Source organism: Struthio camelus, chromosome W, assembly GCF_040807025.1.
Source record: "Struthio camelus isolate bStrCam1 chromosome W, bStrCam1.hap1, whole genome shotgun sequence".
NCBI classification, from domain to species: Eukaryota; Metazoa; Chordata; class Aves; order Struthioniformes; family Struthionidae; genus Struthio; species Struthio camelus.
In genome coordinates this window covers 39,735,923-39,755,462 of record NC_090981.1, presented here as the reverse complement: position 1 = coordinate 39,755,462, position 19,540 = coordinate 39,735,923, and the positions used below count along the sequence as shown (strand labels likewise).

Here is a 19,540-nt window from a genome sequence, read left to right as displayed (position 1 = left end):
GTGGCAGCAGTAACAGTGACCTCACCAGCATTAAAGGAAAATCACTTCCCTAGTGCAGAGAGTGTGAGACAGTCAGATGTGCTGCTCTGGTGGTGTCACCAGTGTAAGAGCAGATGAGATCACTGTTACGGTTTTGCATTTTGAGTGCAAGTTTGATTAAGTCAGGACACATATTCTGTTTGAATGTCTTTTGGAGATGAAAGTGAAAACTTTATGGAGCGTTGGATTGACTTTTCAATAGCGTCGTGTGCAGTGTGAAGGTGGAAAGGAACATAGAAAGTCTTTTTTATGCTGTAGGGAGTCTGACTGCACACTTAATTGTCACTAGATGTATTCTTTTTCTTGTGGCTGATTTTAGCTGGGATTCTTGGGAGACAACTGCATTTTTGGACCTTTTCTGTTAGTCTAGCCTAAAATGAGGACATCCCATCTCGTGGAAGTTAAAGCCACCACGAGGGCTCTTCCTGCATCCTTCTTGCTCCCCCTCACAGGCTACAGGCTCTTACATATTTATGTCCTAGCACCAGTTTAACAAGATCCAAGGATAAAGAGTCAAAGCTGTAACAGAGCTTTTTGATGGAGCATCTTTGTTTTATGTACTACATTTGGTCAAACAATTGTTTACACAGTAGCTTTGCTCACGTGCATTCAGGTAGTGCTGATACAGGTAACTTGAGCTGCTTCTGAAAACCTTTACATTTTAGGTAACACTGTGACATAACCTGGCTGGTAGTCTTATATCTCTTTTGAGATAAGAGAATGTGCTCTCAAACATGAATTTGTCAGTGACTTTATCATTAGAAGAACAAAGTGGGTTAAATTCTGAAACAAGAAAAATTGCATTAAGGATTAAGTGGCCCTTGCTTTGTCTTTTTCCAATGCAAACTGTGTCTTTTCTGTTGCCCTTTTCAAATAATAAAACTGCTGAATTTCCTTCTTAGGAGCACCCCTTACTTGGGCAGCCATTTTTTGTCCTACATCCTTGCCGGACTAATGAATTCATGTCTTCTGTACTGACCAGTTCACGGAAAGAGAATAGGTGAGAAACACTAATGTGCTTTGTGAGGCTTTATGTGATGCATGTAAAATAAATCAGCTGAGAAATAGACATGGTCAAGACAACTCTCTTGGTCCAAGTGGAATAAAATCCTGGGTTGTCACTTAAAAGCTGAAAAACAAAATAAGCTTGGTGTAGATAAAGTGAAAGAATAACCTCATTTGAAATTACTGTATGACTGTCGGGTGTGTCTGCAATTCAGAAAAGTTTGAGATAATGTGTTTATGGGGTTTTGTTGTTGTTGTTTTTTTCTAGACGCACAAATTACATTACATCATGGCTGAGTTTTGTGGGCCCAGTTGTGGGTCTAAATCTACCCTTGAGTTATGCAAAACTAGCATCTGAGCAGAATACAAACGCTGATTTAATCGAAAGGTAAGAGAGAATTAAATCACCCTTTTTTCTGTCCCCACTCCCCATTCAAGAAGAACATCAGACGGACAGCTGGCAAAAAATCACCTCCTTTGGAGCTCTTGGTTCCATTCATTTAGGAGTCACCTTTTGACAATTTGCTTACAGAGCTGCTTATTGCCTTTTTTACTTTGCCCTGAAAGGTTGCACTAGGAGACGTGCGTGGCACACTGCCAACACCCTTTCTGGCTTTCAGGAGGTCCCTGACATACTGGCGTCTGTGTCAGCTATGTCGGAGCATTTTCTAGTAGTGCCTCCAGCACCTGGTCGATAGTGTTACCTAGCATAACTCTGCTGCAGTGATCTGAATTTCATTCCTTCTCCATTTTCTGTTTGTTGTCCCCCCTTCAGGCCTCTGAGCTGAAGGACAGATTATGGTTAGCTGAAGCAAAGCTACTGCAGACTTTCCTAGGAATCAGACAAACACAGACCAAAGGAATCCCTCCTGAGTGGTAAGCAATGCAACTTGGGAAGACAACTGTTCAGGTCTCTTTCCTGACAAGAGCTTGCCTGGTTACCGTTAAAGACCTAAGAGCTGGCTACAGTTGGGACAATGACCCTCAAGTGCTACCAAGACATGAACTCCCTTGTGATAGCATTGACCACTTAAAGTTACTCATTTCTTTGCCTCTGTTTTACGGGAGCTGTGGCCTTAACAGGACTGCACCCAAACGCACAAGCCTTGTTATAGAGTTGAAGTGCTGGGTTTTGAATCTGCTAGAAGTATCCGCTAAAAATCATATTTCTAGAAAATCGTGCACCATATGTGAGGACACGTACAGCAAAACACGTTTTAGGATGTCATCTGAACCTGTAGCAATCAGTGCATGGGCTGGGACTGATTTCCCTAGGGACCACCTTCTCCAGCACACTGACACACGGGCCCTCCTGCGTATTCCACATCACGATACACTTTGTTGCCTGCACCATGCACACAACGTATCCTGTCCCGTGGTGCTAATCCCAGGACTGAATAATACTTTGCTGAGAATTTTTTTTGTATGTCATGCCTCAGGGAACAAACAGAATCCAGATTCTAGACAAATAGAGTACTTATAGTCTATATCTGACTAAGCATGTACAGTTCTGGAGTTCAAAATGCCTCATGCTCTAGGAGAACATCTGGCTTTTCCCTTCTTCACTGCCTCCAAAGGAAGCTTTGCCATACCCTGAGGGAGTTACTGTTGTAGTCAGTTAGTATTTCTCATTGTACTCCTACTTGTTCACAAGTTCAGTCCCCATCCAGCAGCCCTTATGCAAGCCTCCCCTGATAGCTGTTGAATTTTGAGAAAGCAGAAACTGCATAGTAGTGCAATCAGTGAAAAACAGATTAGAAGTAACTTCATATAAGTAATCTTGGATTCCTTCCCAATCACATTTTATTTGTAGTATAAAACAGAACACAAGTCCTGAGCAATTGAGATGGAATTACGGATTTTACTTTGTATGTTCAGCAATATGTCACTTGCATACTGAGTCCAACGTATGCCACATCAGAGGTGGAAACGTAAAACGCACAGGATTTCAAATTCTGGGCTTTCAGATGTTTTGATTGGTTGCATATTTTTAACTTGCATCATATGTTATTGGTGGGTTGAAATACAGTACAGTCTTTAAAATTCCATTGGTGCAGTTAAATTCTTTTGTCAGTCATTTGGAATTAATAATGAAAGCACATCATTTATCCCATTCTGGATCATAATCTGAAAAACCATTTTTCCATGTTAGATTTATGAAATACCACCTTCTGTTCGTGTAACAGGACAGCAGATACACTGTCTTTTTTAACACTTATGGTAACATATGCTTGATAATTACATCCATATCCCATTTTCATATTTAAGGGAGATTTATGCAGGAGGAGAAACAAAAAACAGATAACAGTTTTTTAGGAGCCCCATATAGAGGGTTAAATGTTCATGCCTGCTCCGTGATCTTCATTAGTGCTGCAGTGGAATAAAGCGGTAAAAGCACTCAGCCATTCTCAGCTACCCAGCATTTGTAGGGGCAGCTCTACATCAGCTTATCCTGCCTCTATCCAGACTGGCACAACGTGCTGGCTAGCCCTTGAGACCCTTATTCCCCGGCTGGCCTCAGGTAGCTTTATTTACACCAGGGTCTGAATTAGCTTGTACTGTCCTTAGGATCAGGGAAGTGGAAAAAATTGACAGAGTTGCTCATATAAACCATCAACATTGAATGCTACATTGGCATATGTTGAGGATCAGTTATGCTCATTTTCCCATAGCATCACAGATGTTACCTGGCTCTGTGCTGTGGGTCAAATATGCAGAAGAAATTCCACTTTTAAAGAACATAAATAATAGAATGCAGTCCTGAATACAGAGTGGCTTTGGCTTTGGAATAATTTATAGCTGGAATGCTAGTTTCACTGTTTTAATATCCTGGGCAAGAGAGGATCCTTGATAAAGAAAGAAATAGTGACTCTTGAACACCTTCAAGTACTATCTTCAGTACTAGTTTTTAGACTTTCAGAAGCTTCAGCTGCCAAGATGCTGCTGTGCAACATGTATATTCATAGTGTCATAGATATTTCTTGGAGATGAGCTCTTCCTGTTTTTCTCTTGGAATCTGAAACCGTGGTATGACCGTACAATTCATAATAGGGTTTGACCAGTTGGGTTTCCTCACTGTACACAAGACTGCTTATTGCAAGTCTGTGAAATATCACTGTCCTACTCTGAATGTCAGCATCTCATCTTTGTAACTCTGTGCATCAGACTATGTAACTTACAGCTTGTAATTAGAGACAAAAGAAAGCGTGTATGAATGAGTCTGGGAGAATATACGCCAGTCACCTTTTCCACTCCATTAGCATTCCACTGAACCTTAATCTTTTCCTCTTTTATTCAAGAATTACAAGAAAAATGAAATTTCTATGTAGATAAGAAATAAATAGTTCTTTTAGGTGCAGAAATTCTCAGTGCACCACATTACTCTCTAGCTTAATTTATCATTTCTAAACAAAATTGAGGATTATTTGGACAAGGCATTGTGCATTGTACTAAACTCAAGATTTCCTCTGTCAGAGACAACCCTAGGCACTTGTCTAATGGATGGCTGCACACAGCAGGATACTGCTTTGTCAGTATCCTGACAGTCACACTCTAACTTGTAGACATCCTCTGCCAGTAATCACTCCACCTCCTAGATATCTTATAACCATACATTCATTTGGCTAGAAACTCAAGTTGTTCCCAGTTTCTGAAGCTGTCTCTGCCTTGCTTCCTTCCTGCTGATAAAGCCCCTCCAAATTCATCTGCAATGCCTTGACCTTGTTCCCACAGCTACTTAGACATGAAGATGATAATAGAGTGCGTGGAATGGATGAGCAATCTGACGATTCCCCTGCCCCACTACAGTTCTTAACCTTTTGGCACCATAAATAGCTAAGTAACAGAGCAGTATCATCATCAATGTCAATATTTTCCTGAAATTTGTCCAGGAGGCCAAAACAAAAATTCAGGACAGTTAATAGAAATAGCCTAAGCTTAGATTGAGAAACAAATAAGAGAGAGCATAAATATGGGAACCAAAGAGGGGTATCCTATTTAGGTAACTACTTGTAATGACTTAAGTGGAATATAGGCATCTAATTCCCTCTTTAGATCTGTGCCTTAATGACTTGTGGAACATTTCACAGAAAATGTTTACTTTCAAAAGTCTTATTTTATTTCAAAATCAAGTTAACTAACTGCAGCGCTGTTTTATAATTTTATTTAGCAGATCTTTAGAAGATTCTTAGATTTGAACTTTGGGTTCTAGCTACATACGTTATCTGAAATATTGCAGAATAGCAGAAAACACTTCTGGATCCAGAATTTTGTGAGTTTGCTCAGTTGTTCATCCCTGTTAATCTGGGAAGACATCTTGAGGACCATTGCTTTCAGGGACTTTTTCTTAAGAGAACTGACTCATTCCTGCCCTTGATTACAAGAATCAGCCAGAAGAACAATTCTTACTTGTTCAGCTAAGCCAAAAAAATGCTTTTCTTTGGAACGCAATTACTAACTACATAATCCCTCATTTGTGTCAGCACAATCAGGTTAGAATTTAACCCCCAATCTGGTCTGCCGGAAGGCTTGTAGTTGGTTGGTTCTAGTTAGTTACTAAAAGAAACATTCCCTCAGTCAAATTGTATGCTTGTTTTCACAACAGTAAACGCACTGAGCTAGTTAATGAGAGCTGAATATGGTGAAGAAATCAATATCACTTCCTGCTGCAACTCCAGGAAGTTCAGCAAAACCTTTTCAGTAACTTTTTTTTTTTGCCATTTGCTATGACTGCAATTTGGTAAGTTTGGACGTTGTATTTATATCGCATAGCATTTCAGCCCAGCACAAAAGAAAATGATTTCTCTTTCCTCTGAGCTGTGGAGTTAAAATTAATTCCTCCAAAACTCTTCTAGAGGATACAGTGTGCATGTATATCTGTGCACTTTTTAATAACATGTAGGCTTTCAAAAGTGTTTTGAAGAATTTAGAGTATCTCTCAGCAATAAGTTCTTACCATCTAGGAAAAAAAAAGGCGTAGATAAAGTTCATTCATAGTTGCAAAATTGTGACATCAAGTGGCTGTAGCATTAATTCCTAAATTTAAAAAGCCAGGTAAGAGAGTCATGCTAGGAGAGTAGTCTGGAAGAGAAGAACCGTGTATTGAATGCTTAGGAAGAATTAGAAAGGTGTTATGCCTATTGTCTTTATGTACTAGTTTTCATTCGAGTCTTGAAGTGTCTTAAAAGAAAACCCTACACCGCAAGGAATCTTTCACTTAACCACTTGAGAGCTTGTTGTAACTGTCACCTATTGAGCATGAATTTCTACTTAAAATGAGAGAACTGTTTACTGCTGTGTTTGAAAAGAGAATGATTTTACAGAAGCTTACCTTGAACACCTTCTTTTTCTCAAACCTGTTAGAGAACAACATGTTTTCCTCTAGTATTATTTTTCAATAATGTTGTTAGTACAACACAGTGGAAGAGGTAACCCTGTCTAAAGAGATTAGGCTGTGTGCTTCTCTGTGGTTCTGCTAGGTTCAGCAGCCTTTTATTAGCCTCAGCAGCAGAGGCCGGATGGAGAAAGATACTATTCAGGTGCTTCATTTCCCATATTTGTTGCTGCCCAGGATTAGCCTATAGCTAGAGAAGTATCTCTGTGAGCAGATACTCACCAGCAGTCATCTGCATCACCAAAACATCTCTGACGTTGGGTCTGTCTCTTCTGGAATACATTACCTTGAAATACAGAGGCTTGCCTCTGCTGAGTAAGCGGCACATTTGATGCTGCTCAGCTTCCAGAGGCAGCTAGAGTCCACAGCATGGTGGAACACTGGCTCCGCGTGTGTGGAAAAAGATTTGGCAGACTGCAAGAATGAACAAATCCTTCTTTCCCTTGCACCTGATCCAAATCAAGTCCTGAATTGAATTTTGGTGGATTCCAGCCAGGCCTCGCTCAGCCAAGCAGTGATTGCTTCGCCAGGCTTTACAAGGTTCATTCTCTTGTGTCTAGTAGACAGTCAGGTAGAACTGGCTTCTTATGATTAGCTAAGTACTTTAATATTTATACACGTTCTGCTAATAACATGGAAACATGGATTGCCATATCTATCAGACAAGTTCATCTCTGTTCTTGGATCTGTCTGGCTTCCCTTCTGTTCTGGAGGATTTGGGTTGTATAATACGTAGTTGTAAGGCTTATTTATTAAGCTTAAAACCACTTTAGTAGTGATTTGGTGATTAAGTTTGGCTTGGCTCATCCTCTTTTGACTTCTCTTCTGTGACATCTAGATAACACAAGTTATTCCTGAGCTCTGACAGAATCCACAGAATCTTTTATCTGCTGGAAGAATCGTGATGCCTAAGTGTTGACTAGATCTGTGACCTCATAAACACATTCATAAAGCAAATGAACAAAACATAGCTCAAAACATAGCTTTAATAACTAAATTACTTTATGCTTTCTTTTTCCTGCTCTCAGTTCTGCACATTCTCCCACTCCTTGTAGCTAATGTTATCCCTTCATCTTAATAATAGCTTAGTCTCACTTCTGCTACGTTGCAGTAAGTTAAAAGAAGCCCCTAATTTAACCAAATCTGTTGAAGGTACACATGCCTGATGGAGTAATAAGCATTTGCGTTCTCTTCCATGCTTTGCAGTCTTAACATGGCTTCAGCTGAATTTACTTCATAAGCTCTTGTGTTTGTATATGGCAGGTAGTGAGGGACATGAAGGCAGTAAGGAAACAGCAAGTATCCCATTCTCCTAACAGGAAACTCATTCAATCAGTTAAAAGCTAGATTTGCCAATTTGAAGGTTTCCTTTGTTAAAAGTGCACAAAAGCAACTTTTTGGTTTACGCCTCTTATTTTTCAGTTTTCCCCCTCATTGTACTGACAGCGACATCTAGTGGCAAGACTACCTCACAACAATACCCTACATTCAGAAACTGGTATAGATCTGTTTACCTCCCCAGTAAATCTTATCTCTTCTTGTGCTTTGCTTTGTCAGATTGGCTTTAGAAAAGTTAAATAATCACCAGTTCTTTAATAATACTTTTTGCTGGCTGCAGTAGAATCCTTTTCCAAAGTTAGCTGACTAGGATCTGTCTCTACACCAGGAACTGGGATCAGACCAGCAAGCTTTGAACCATAGCCCTGAGTTCAATGGTCAGGTTCGCTAATCCAGTACCTTTCAATCTTACTATAATCAAGACTCACCTGAAAAAAACTGGCAAAGTTCTATCTGTTATGCATGTAATTCTGTAGCTGATTTTTATCACATGTCTGTCTACACTTGATTTGAGGCAAATTATTAGTAAATACAGCTGTACTGCTGGCAGCCAATTCTTTCAAACCTGGCTGTCTCCTTACATTGTTCTTCTCCTAGATTAGGGCTAGAATTCAGAGACTTTGTAGAAGACTATGCATCTGTACTATGGCCTATATGAGATTATTGCATCTGCATTCCATGTTTCACAGAGGCATTAGACACAGCCACAGCAGGCATACGCTAAAGACATACCTAGGATTTCTGGGCGTACAGTAGCATGGTTGAAGTTACTGTGTATAAACAGTAGCTTAGATTCAATGAAGCTGTCAGAAATACTAGGCAGATGGAGAAGATCCTCAAAATCCATCTGCATAACATCTTGGATGAAAAGACAAAACATCCAGCACAGACATGAAAAAAATTACTATCAGTTAACCTCTACTATTTAAGAAAACATGAGGGCTAGGACACCACAAATCACAGTAAAACACTGGTGATACTGGCTACTCTGGGGAGCAGAGGGGATAGCTGATGGCATGGTCAATCCAACCTCTACTCTTGACTTATGCTCCAATGTGTTAGTTGACTGAAGTGCACCACAGGTACTTGGATTTCAACCATATCCAAGATTCGTCTGGCAAAGGTTCAAAAAACCTTTTCATATTAGTTCCTCATGTAAACCATGCCTAAAAACCGTCTTCTTTCTTCCTCACCTTATCCCCAACTGTCTCACAACAGAAGGAATTCTGCTGCTTCTTCAGCACTCTTCTTCCCATGCCTCTTGCTGTCTCAACCCTTCTTCTCTACACCAAACACCTCTTTGCCTCTTTTTCTTCCCTTCTCTCCTAAAAGCACAGAACGTACCTATCTATCTTCTGCATTCTTGCTTTCCTCTTCCCCTGCTGAAACAAAACCAAATTGTAAAACTTGTTTCAAAGACACGTTCTGTTGCCTCTCTGCCCCATTGCTTGGCGTTTGCAGGTCAGTGTAGAGCCAGCACAAAGCTGGCAGAAATCTTCAACCTGCATTTCACCAGCTGGAAATCTGTCCTAAGGAATGTACATAAAAATCTTGATAGGCTTACTCTCAGATGCTTAAGAATAAGCAAACTGACCTGAAAAGCTGTCTAAAGCAGCATGCAGGTAACACTAAAGAGGCACTGAGCTAAGGCCTCATTCTGAAAGTTATTAAAGGGTATTAAAGTCAGGTTACGATAGAGGGCGTCTTAATTCTGGAATCATGTATGGAAACTTTTCCAGTATTCCCCCACAAAGCTGAAAAGGAACTGCAACCAAACTTACATTCATTTTGACAGTGGCTACAGCATTTACAAGGATAGGGAACCCCAGATTCGATAACGCTTCTGTGTCTGATTTGAAGCAAGGATTTAAAGCCAGATCTCACAATTCCCTGATGACTAAGCTACAAAATATTCAGTGGTAGAGATTCTCAATCTGTTCTTGAATTTGTTCTGTTTTCATATAAATTAGTTGAATACTAATTGGAGCAGAGCCTGTTAGATGAACACACAGATAAATTGTGATTATAATGTGATAATTGTTTACACTCTAACTTCAGCCAAATAAATATTTTGAGTATTTCATTGCATAAAATAGCTCTAACATGAAACAAAAAACCCAACCCTCCACTGTAAAAACTTTGTGCAAAATCTATCTTCAACGGCCCAATTCAAGGTTAAAAAAAAAAAAAAAAAGAATGCCAGTATATCAGCAGAATGGAGGACCTAACAACGATTTAAAGGCTAAGTTAGGGAGAATTTGGCCTCTTTGTTGATGAGGCCCAATTATTATTGTATGTTATGTTAGTTCCAGCATCCGTGTTTTAGGTTAATGTTGAAAAAATGGACAATACCGAGAGAAAAATCATTCAAGATATTAAAAAAAGTCTTGTGCATCTTGATGAAAAACTCAAGTTTTTCAAGTAGTTTGATTATGGTACAGAAATCCTTCAAAAGAGACACACACACAAAGATGCTATTTACAGGACTTTTTCATCTAGCAAAGATAAAGCAAAGAAGCCTTCCTCAAAATTCAAGATGCATTAAAGTCAGTAACACAACAGTTAGATGAGACAGGTAACACCTGGAATGAACTAAAAGAAATGGGTGTCTTCACATCAGGAAGATGTCAAACTAGTTAGTCTTAATTAACACTTCATATGAAAGCAACTGGGTAAAGTTCTGCATGCTGAGTCGGGCAGATCAGATTAGATGGTTTAGTAATCTCTTCAAGCCATAAATGTGAAGAATTGTGTGTCAGGTGCCGTTGCCTGTCTTCACACTAGAAGCTAGAATTGCTATTGTCATTTGGATACCATGAATACGTGTCATTTTCAACATTTCCAGTGACCTTCTTGAATTTGAGGAAGGCTGTTCTCCAAAAATACATCTAATTTCTCCTCCTTACAGCTTTGCTGCTTGAGGGGATATTTTGATTCCTGATGAATTAAGTAGTCCCACAGAAATATCAGGGTTTTTCTGGGCTGACCTAGAAGTAAGAAATTTCATTTCTGTTCCTATAGGAACAGTTTTGTGACTGACAAGATGACTCAAGATAAAATTCCAGCTACACTAGACTGGTGCCTGTTTGTTCTAAAAAAAAGCCTGTAGTCTGTAATTAAGTTCCAAATTACGTAGTACAATTTACAGTTAACACAGACATCTCTCAAGCAGTATCTACGTTCAGCTGCTAAAGGAGCAATATATAGTACTTCAGACTTGAAATAAACCCAGCATCGCTATCTGATGATAGCGAAGAAGAACTATTTAGTGTCCAAAGTAGTATAATTATCTAGAAAAACAAAAAAACAAAAAACCTGATCTTTCTTTGTAGAGGTCAGTGATATTTTGCAAAGCTGGAACTCATTGCCTCTCTTTAAAATAAAGTTAAATGACTAGTAAAACATCACAGTAGATATCTTCTGACAGACAGATCTGATCTTGCTGCCTCTCAGAGAGATTACATTTTCTTTTAAATGTTAAGCATTTATATTCCATCTATAGGTATTGGACTAATGCTAAAAGAGGAATATCCTCCCTCAAATGTTTAAGATCTTGGTATAAGAAAATAAAGCAATGAAACCTGTAGAAACCACCCAAATGGGATACTGATTCATGATGATATAGTCCTTTTGGTGCCCCAGGCTTATGATTCCAAAGATATCATTTAACCCACCACACATGATGCATACCTCGACAGTGTCTCAGAACTTGTTAGTGTCAGCTCTGACATCAACACTAAGTTGTAGCTGTTGCAGATATTACTATCACTGCTGGTGCATATAGCACCTGTCAGCTCTGTACTGGACCATATGATGTGTGTCAGGATCATATGATGCCTTCCTTTTTGAACTCTTACAGCAGTCCAGCCCTTGTAAGTTAGTAGACAACGGAGCAAAATCTGGAGACCTTTTCATAATCCTACAGTGTAGCCTACTTAATTACATCAGAGTCCGAATTAGTTCTGTACTACAGTGTCCTACTTGGGCCCCAGCTTCAAAATCTTTACAGTTCCACACAACTGACAGCATAAGAACTCGGAAGTTTAGTTTCATAGGGCCCTTTTAAGGGCAGCTTTTAGGAGGCAGGGTCTATGAAGGGCAGCAGGACAGTTACTTCTTCAGTTATTAGGCAGAAGTAGCAAGCCTTCATGAAGATGCTGGCAATTGTAGATGGTGCACAAAGCTATAAATCACCTTTTATTCTATGAAGTAAGTCTCTAAAGTTCCTGACAGGTAGGTGTGTTATTTCTGCCAAACATAAGGTAAATTTACAAAGGGCTTAAGCTCACCTACTGGTTATAAAGCTGCTCTGGCCTTCTTCTGTCTACAGCAAAGCATTTCTTACAGAGGAAAAAGCTAGCTGCAAACAAACAAAAACAATTTACAGCGTGCCCCAGCATGTTTGAGGTACGTTATTTGCAGCTACCACATAAAAAACAAACAAAAACCCAAACACACACACCACAAACCACCATACATATCAAGCACAGGAGTTTTTTTCCAATCAAAAATTTTATTGATATTCCTGGCAAATCAATCTCAGTTTATGATCTTGGTCTCTCCTTCTTGCCCTTGTACAAGGCCAAGAGAGAAACATTGGCTACTTTGACAACCTTGAAACGAACTCCAGGAATGTCACCAACAGCATGACCCTTCCGACCAAAACCAGCAACGAGAACTTCATCGTTTTCCTAGAATGAAAGACAGTTACCGAGTTATAAACATTCTGAACACTTCTGAATTCATTTACATTAAATTTGAGCCAGGGTGAAAAGGTGAAAGAACAGGAAATACTGAGGGCTGTTGATTGATATACATAAGTTATAGAATATTATCCCCTTATTATCCCGTTCAGTATTTTGGAGAAGGGAAACATAAGCTGAGGTGTTCTTTAACTTGCAGTAATGCTGCTGAGGGCTGGTTTAGCTTAGCAAGTGCAAAGTACAAAGCCACCTCTGGCATTTTTTTCATCTCCCTCTGCAGATACAGTATTAAGATACACACAATTGAAAATGCCATGAACCTAATCTGGTCATTGCCTGATTCCATCAGCTATGCGTTTCTTTACTTTCATGTACAACTTTCTAGAGGTTGTTTCTTGAAAATTATTCACCTCAATGAAGTTTAAGCAACCATCGTTGGGAACAAACGCTGTTATTTTTTTGCCATTCTTGATCAGCTGGACCCTGACACATTTCCTGATGGCAGAATTGGGCTGTTTAGCCTCTACTCCACTAAAATGGAAGCACAGAAAAATACATTAGCAAACATCTATTTCAATAATTAGCAGACATTCATGACAGCACTGTAAATTAGTGTATTATTTTATACTAACTCTAAGTTGCATCTGTATTTCAAACCCCCAAATTATTAGTGATCTACTTGAAGTTATGCAACATCCAAGACTTAATTAGTTGCTAAAGAGGGGAAAATTGGAAGGTGAGTGTCCTCGAGACAAGTACCAGCTCAGGAAGTATAAATTTGAAAGAGAAAAGAAATAGTTTGGAGTCCTCAGCAGTGGTATAAATCATCATCAAAACCTGGAAGCGTCTGAACAAAGATGAAAAACTTCTAACAAAAAGCCAGAACACAAGCAGATACATCTTTGAGACTTGCTGACTGCATCAAACAAACCACACTCAGAACTCTCCCTCCGCACCCAGTAAACTAAATTGAAGTGTTTGGTAAAATTCTTATTTCTCTTTGCATAGAGGATAAAAACAATTTCAAAAACATGGAAGTGTATGAGAACAAGTACCTTTCTAAGTTGTCATTTAGGAAAATAAATTAGCATACAGCAACTACAAAATAACTAAAATTGGCATGTTACAGATAGAAAAACTCTAACATATTTAGGAAAAAACCAGCTTCAAGGTGTCCCTTTCTTAAGGTCCCATGCAAGACCTTTCAAAGGTCCCATACTGCCAGGGCTTTTCCTGGTGACGGCAAGGACCCCGGCACTGGGCTGCGCCGGGCCGCGGGTCAGGCACAGGCCCGAGGTGCCTGGGGCACGAGCTGAGCCCGCTGCCCCAGGCCCCCAGCCCAGGCAGCGGCAGGCGGCTCCCCCCTACTCCCCCCCCCCCCGCACTCCCCCAACCACCGCGGGGCGCTGCCCCGGGAGGCCGCCCCCGGCCCGGCACCGGGGGAGCTTTACCCACACTTTCTCCAGGACGATGCCCTTGGCGTGGGACGCGCCGCCGAAGGGGTTGGCCTTCAGCGCGGTGCCCAGGTGGGCCTTCTTGTACTGCTTGTCGTGCCACTTCTGGTCGCGGCGGTGGCTGCGGAGCTTGCGGGCGGTGCGGAGCCCCCGGCACTTCCCTGGAAAACACGGGGCGTCCAGAGCGATCAGGCCGCCGCCGCCGCAGCGCGGCCCGCCGGCGGCAGGGCGGCCCCGGGCCCGCTCGCTCCCGGAGGCCGCGAGCGCGCCGGCCGCTCGTCATCGTCGCCGCCACCACCCCGCTTGCCCCGGCCCCGCGCCCGGCCCCGCGCCCGGCCCCGGCCGCGCCGCAGCGCTCACCCATGCTGCCGCCGAGGCTGCCCGGCCGAAAAGAGAGAGGCCCAGCGTGCACCGCGCCGCTTAGCTGCGCCGCGAGGCCCCGTGGCGGGCTGCCCGCGCCGCGCCTGACTGGAAACTCCCAGCGCCGCCGCCGCCGCCGCCGCCGCCGCCGAGGGGGCGGGCGGGCTTGGTGCCGGCGCGGGGCGCCTCGCCGCGCGGCCCGCTCGCGTGTCGCCGCTAGTCGCCGCCGCAGGGCCCGGCCGCGGGCACGGCCGGCGCCGGCCGCTGTGCGGAGGCAGCCGTTAGGAGCGGCGCGGGCCGCCGCTCCCCCTCGGCGTGAGGCGAGCGCCCGCCGCAGCGGTGACTCTCGTTTCCCGCCCGCAGCCTCTTTACCGGTTTAATTAGCCTTTTTGTTTTTCTTTCTTCGGTCCGGTTGCTTTGGGAATTCCAGACGTCGCTGGGGAGGGGAGCAGGTGAAGGCACCGTTTGTAGTCGCTCCTCACTTCTGAGGTGACAGCGGAAGGTAGTAAAGCTTCTCTGTAGAAACGGTGCAAGAATTAAAGCCGTCTCTCCTGCCTCGTCACACAGAGCCCAAGTCCCGGCCCTCCCCGCGCCCTGGGGAGCTGGAGCTCCGAGTCCTCCCGCTGGTCGGCCCGTACCCCGCTCGCCTGCGCGCTTCAGGCCACCGGCCGCGCTGCCAGGGGACGCGGCTCTTGTCTTAGGGTGAAAGCCGCCCGCCGCAGGGGAGCCTCAGCTCGGGCTCAGCCTGCCGGTTCAGCGTGAGTCGCTCCTGTAGCCAGTGACCCAGAGATACAAAAACGCCAGTTGTAAAGGAGACAGGAGTCCCGATGGCCTTAACCGAGGCTACTCGCGCTCCCCTTCTGTCGCTTGTGGCATTTTCCATAGTTAAAGAGAAATGGAGAGTAACTCCCACACTCCGTATGAGTGTGGCCTTTGCAGCATTTTTAGGCATGAAACACTTGAAAGTGAAAGGTTTAGCCCAATTATTAGCCTAAGGAAAGAAGTGCACGTTCGATGCCCTTCACTGGTTAGAACGGCATGGTGGCATCACTCCCATTTGGAGTAAAACAGCCTCAGCTGGAACTTGAAACAGCCCTTATTTCTGCCTTAATGTTCTTACAGTTCATCAAATCGCGCATGCAAGGAAACCCTTAAGTTCTTCCACAGCCTCATCAGATTTATGCAGCAGACATGCACCAAGCTGTTCACAACATGAGCAACAGCAGAAATCTCCAAGAATGGTATATTTAGATTGAACTCGGAAGATACACAAGCAATTTAAATGGTAGCTGCACAAGGAGGATTTCTTACTGCACTTTTTGACTTAAATGCTTGCATTTCTCCTAAATTTTTATTGGATCTAGACCAGAGTATAACTCTGTAACAGAAACAGGCATTTATTAATTCTGAAAGCTACTTTGAGTCAATTCCACCAAAATTTAGCAGTCTGCAGATGCCAAGCATACAGGCACAGCTGCTTCATCAAGGAATCCACTCCCTAAAAGAAAAAGCCATGAACATTCATTTCCCTTTTTGGAATTACTGTGAAGGGGCAATAATTAGATCTAAATGTATCTTTATTAACACAATGTATGTTTACAGCTTAAACAGAAAATACATACTGTGTGTGTTTACGCAGGGCTGTTTTGCTTTTTATATTCAATCTGGACAGAATAAATAAATTAAGTCAATAACAAAAAAACAAACAAAACCAGAAAACCAAGCAACAGTTTCAGGAGCTAACAGAGTACTACTATAAACAAGTATCTTCAGCAAATGCAATCCCAATTTGGTAATTTTAAGAATAGGGAAATTAAGCTAGTAAAAATATTATAGTCTTGCTTTACCATTTTAAGAACATTAGGAACTTTTGATATTTAAAGGCTGACTAGGAAGGAAATAGATGAATTAATAAAATGAATATATTGAAACAGACTATGCCGTTCAGTGCACAAAGCAAACAAACATTCACTAATGTGTTAAGATCTTCCAGGAACAGAGATTTGAGATGATAGTACCGTAGGTTTTGCCATTTCTTGTTTTGATTTTTAAACTTACGTAGGACTTGTGAAAATTCTGGTATAAGGTTTTTTTTTTTTTCCTTTTAATCATATTCCTCAAAATAAGTTATGCCTCTCTGATCCAAAATCAGAGAAGCACTCAGTTTTAGCGTCATCTATAGCCAAATCATTCACTCAAACACGTCACCCAATGTTTAATAATACACAGAGTGAAGGGTTTGTATATACAAACCCTTCATTTATGACATAGAAAGCCACACAAATATTTATCAAATTAAAACGTTTATTAGTACTCTAGCTGGCACAAAAGGAATTTATGATCTTGGTCTTTCTTTCTTGCCTTTGTACAAGGCTAATAGAGAAACATTGGCTACTTTGACAACCTTGAAACGAACTCCAGGAATATCACCAACAGCATGACCCTTCCGACCAAAACCAGCAACGAGAACTTCATCGTTTTCCTAGAATTAAGCAGTTATCAGATTGTTAAAAACAAAAACTGACAAACTTCATTGAAGTAACAACTCAAAAAAGAAGTTTAAGGCTAAAGTCAAGACTTGCTTTCATAAATTTACATGCATATGTACAATATGGTGTAACTAAACCAAGAGTTTGCTGAAGACGCCTCTAGCTTGAAAATTCAAGCTCAATTATTTCACAGTCTACATGACTAAGCAGAAGAGCATGGTAGCTTCCAGATGATTAAGATCCCCCAAAGTGTAGGGCCAATAACTTAACTACTTCTAAGCACAGTTGCACCGGGACAGTTATTTGTACTAATTTTGGATGAAAGTTACTCACCTCAATGAAGTTCAAGCAACCGTCGTTGGGAACAAAGGCTGTTATTTTTTTGCCATTCTTGATCAGCTGGACCCTGACACATTTCCTAATAGCAGAATTGGGCTGCTTAGCTTCCACACCACTGAAATTACAAAGGAATTGCTTTAAAAATCGTCAATATACTAATTCACAAAGCTCTAAGAAACTCGGACGGGTTCATTTGACATAGCAGTAAAACTGTACACCAGCAACAATTTCTTCAGGGAACTACAGAAAGTCCTAGTCATCACAAGTTTTGTACAACTAAACTGTTAGTCCCTGCAGGCTGCAGTTAGGCACTGTTTCATTTACCATACAGGAAATTCCCAGGCCCTGGAGCACCACTGTCTTTAATGCTAAACTGTCAGAATGGTCCCTAGCATGCTTTTGACCTCTCCCCACTAAAATTCTCCCAAACAATTCCTCAGCAGAGCTAGGGAGTCCAAAGATTTCAGGGGCTACTTTTAAATGGGGTCTGCACTAAGTGCCCTCTGAGACCCTGGCAAAGACAGTTTCCTCGCACAGCTATGGCTGTTCTATGCCAGTTAGTCTCCGTGCCAAGAATCTCCCTGGGCAGTATATTACTGCGTAAATGTAGCCGCAACATACTACTCTCCTCAGCCTACAGACACAGTTGCAATAATAGGTTATGGCATCCATCTTCTACTTTTTCTTTTGTTGTCATGTTTCTGGCCCCACCTAGGTTAGGTGCTTAGCACTGAAATAAATAATTTTGCAGGGAAGCTGTCATCCATCCAGCGGTAGCTGGGTGGAAACTATTTTTTTCCTTTGGAGAACTCTAGTACTGTTACATAACCACTTCTAAATTTAAAATGTTTCAGTTAGCTTAGCAGATAAGTCCACCAACCCCCTCCAAAATCCCACAGCTTATCTTAAAACTCCCAGTATAATCTGATTTGTTTTCTGTGAAATCTGATTTCTGACATCTGATAAAACTAGCTTAGCTTGGAAATAAAAATCTAAATGTTAAAATTTCAGTAACCAACCTCTTAACATTTGTAATTCTTTCCATGTATCATTAAGTCTTCCCTCACCAGCTCTTCTCTTGTACAGGTCTAAGATTGTAACTACTTTCTAGACATCATATGCTCATGTTAAAGGTGTCATTTGCTTTCTAAAGAAAAAAGTACTTCTTGAGGAGATGAATCAGCATACCCACGGTTGTTCTAAAGTAAAGGTACATTCAAAATAATCCTTGAGAACTACAGTAAAAATTCACAAACATGTAAAGCAACACTTGTGTTTTTTTCAGAGACAAGTTTAGGATTCAGTGAAAAAGACTACCTCACGGTACTGTTCGAATTAGGAAGATTGTAAACAGTAGAAACCAGGTAAAGCACTAATATTACTGTGCATACTTACCAGAGACGCAATGGGAAAGTCAAATTTTGTTGGGAATGTTTTCAAAGAAGCACCCAACAGAGCCAATATTAGAGGCTGTGACAATAACCAGTTATGGCAGCTAAACTGACTCGGGTTGAGAAGATGGCTGTCAGTGGTGCAGCCCCCACCTCTTGGTGTCTCGGGTGAGAACTTAAGACTTCACTTACACCTTCTCCAGGACGATGCCCTTGGCGTGGGACGCGCCGCCGAAGGGGTTGGCCTTCAGCGCGGTGCCCAGGTGGGCCTTCTTGTACTGCTTGTCGTGCCACTTCTGGTCGCGGCGGTGGCTGCGGAGCTTGCGGGCGGTGCGGAGCCCCCGGCACTTCCCTGGAAAACACGGGGCGGCAGCGGCGCAGCCGGAGTTAACGCGGCGACGGGCGGCGGGGCACCATAAAGCGGTTGGGCCGGCGAGGACAACACGGCGCCGCTAACAAGCGGCCCGGGGGCAACTCTCCGTACGCGGAGACGGCCGCGAGCTGCCCTGGGCCCCGCGCACCCCGCCTGGCGCGGCGGCGGCGGGTGTCCCCCTCCCCCGCCGGCCCGGCCCGGCCCGGCCCAGCCGCCGCCGGGGGCCTGGTCCCGGGGCCCGCGCCCGCACACTCACCCATGGCGCCGCGTGCTGCTGCCGAGACCGGGCGGAGAGCGCCCACAACGCACCGCGGCGCGGCATCCAGCTGCCGGGCCCGCCCCCCGAGCTGTCCCCGCGCTGCCCGCCCCGCCGCGCCCGCCCCTGCGCTGCGCCGCCGGCACCGGCGCCTCCAGAGCAACGCGAGCGGGCAGCCGCCCCGCCACGCCGCCGGTAGTTCGGGAGGCCGCCAAGGCGGAGCCGCCTTCGAGGCGCGCGGGAGGGGGAACTACAGATCCCAGGATGCCTCACGCGGCACCCGCCATTTTGGCCCCATTCCTCTCTGCTCTCCCTGGGAGGACGGTGACGTCAGCGCCTCGAGGCAGAGGAAAGGCTGGGGCGCGAGCGTGGCTGCCTCCTCCTAACGGCCGCCTCAGCCG

The 19,540-nt window shown here is 43.1% G+C and overlaps 3 protein-coding genes across 4 annotated transcripts in view; 1 reads left to right on the top strand and 2 right to left on the bottom strand.

Moving 5' to 3' along the window:
• Nucleotides 1-12,394, top strand: part of LOC138064245 (ubiquitin-like-conjugating enzyme ATG10) — a 94,116-nt gene extending 81,722 nt beyond the window's left edge. For both annotated transcript variants that reach the window (XM_068925945.1, XM_068925946.1), the window contains 3 exons: nucleotides 942-1,039; nucleotides 1,313-1,432; nucleotides 1,820-12,394. In XM_068925945.1, the coding sequence (XP_068782046.1) occupies nucleotides 942-1,039; nucleotides 1,313-1,432; nucleotides 1,820-1,832 (231 nt within the window). In that variant the 3' untranslated portion in view covers nucleotides 1,833-12,394. The remainder of the gene's footprint in view (nucleotides 1-941; nucleotides 1,040-1,312; nucleotides 1,433-1,819) is intronic.
• LOC138064246 (small ribosomal subunit protein uS12) lies at nucleotides 12,268-14,407 on the bottom strand. The gene is made up of 4 exons (XM_068925947.1): nucleotides 14,292-14,407; nucleotides 13,933-14,092; nucleotides 12,888-13,008; nucleotides 12,268-12,465 (listed from the first exon to the last, which is right to left on the bottom strand). The coding sequence occupies exons 1-4, from the start codon at nucleotides 14,293-14,295 to the stop codon at nucleotides 12,319-12,321; spliced, it is 432 nt and encodes a 143-aa protein (XP_068782048.1). The 5' UTR covers nucleotides 14,296-14,407; the 3' UTR covers nucleotides 12,268-12,318.
• Nucleotides 14,408-16,577: 2,170 nt separating this feature from the next.
• LOC138064244 (small ribosomal subunit protein uS12) lies at nucleotides 16,578-19,445 on the bottom strand. Its single transcript, XM_068925944.1, has 4 exons — nucleotides 19,140-19,445; nucleotides 18,703-18,862; nucleotides 17,114-17,234; nucleotides 16,578-16,773 (listed from the first exon to the last, which is right to left on the bottom strand). The coding sequence occupies exons 1-4, from the start codon at nucleotides 19,141-19,143 to the stop codon at nucleotides 16,627-16,629; spliced, it is 432 nt and encodes a 143-aa protein (XP_068782045.1). The 5' UTR covers nucleotides 19,144-19,445; the 3' UTR covers nucleotides 16,578-16,626.
• Nucleotides 19,446-19,540: the final 95 nt, after the last annotated feature.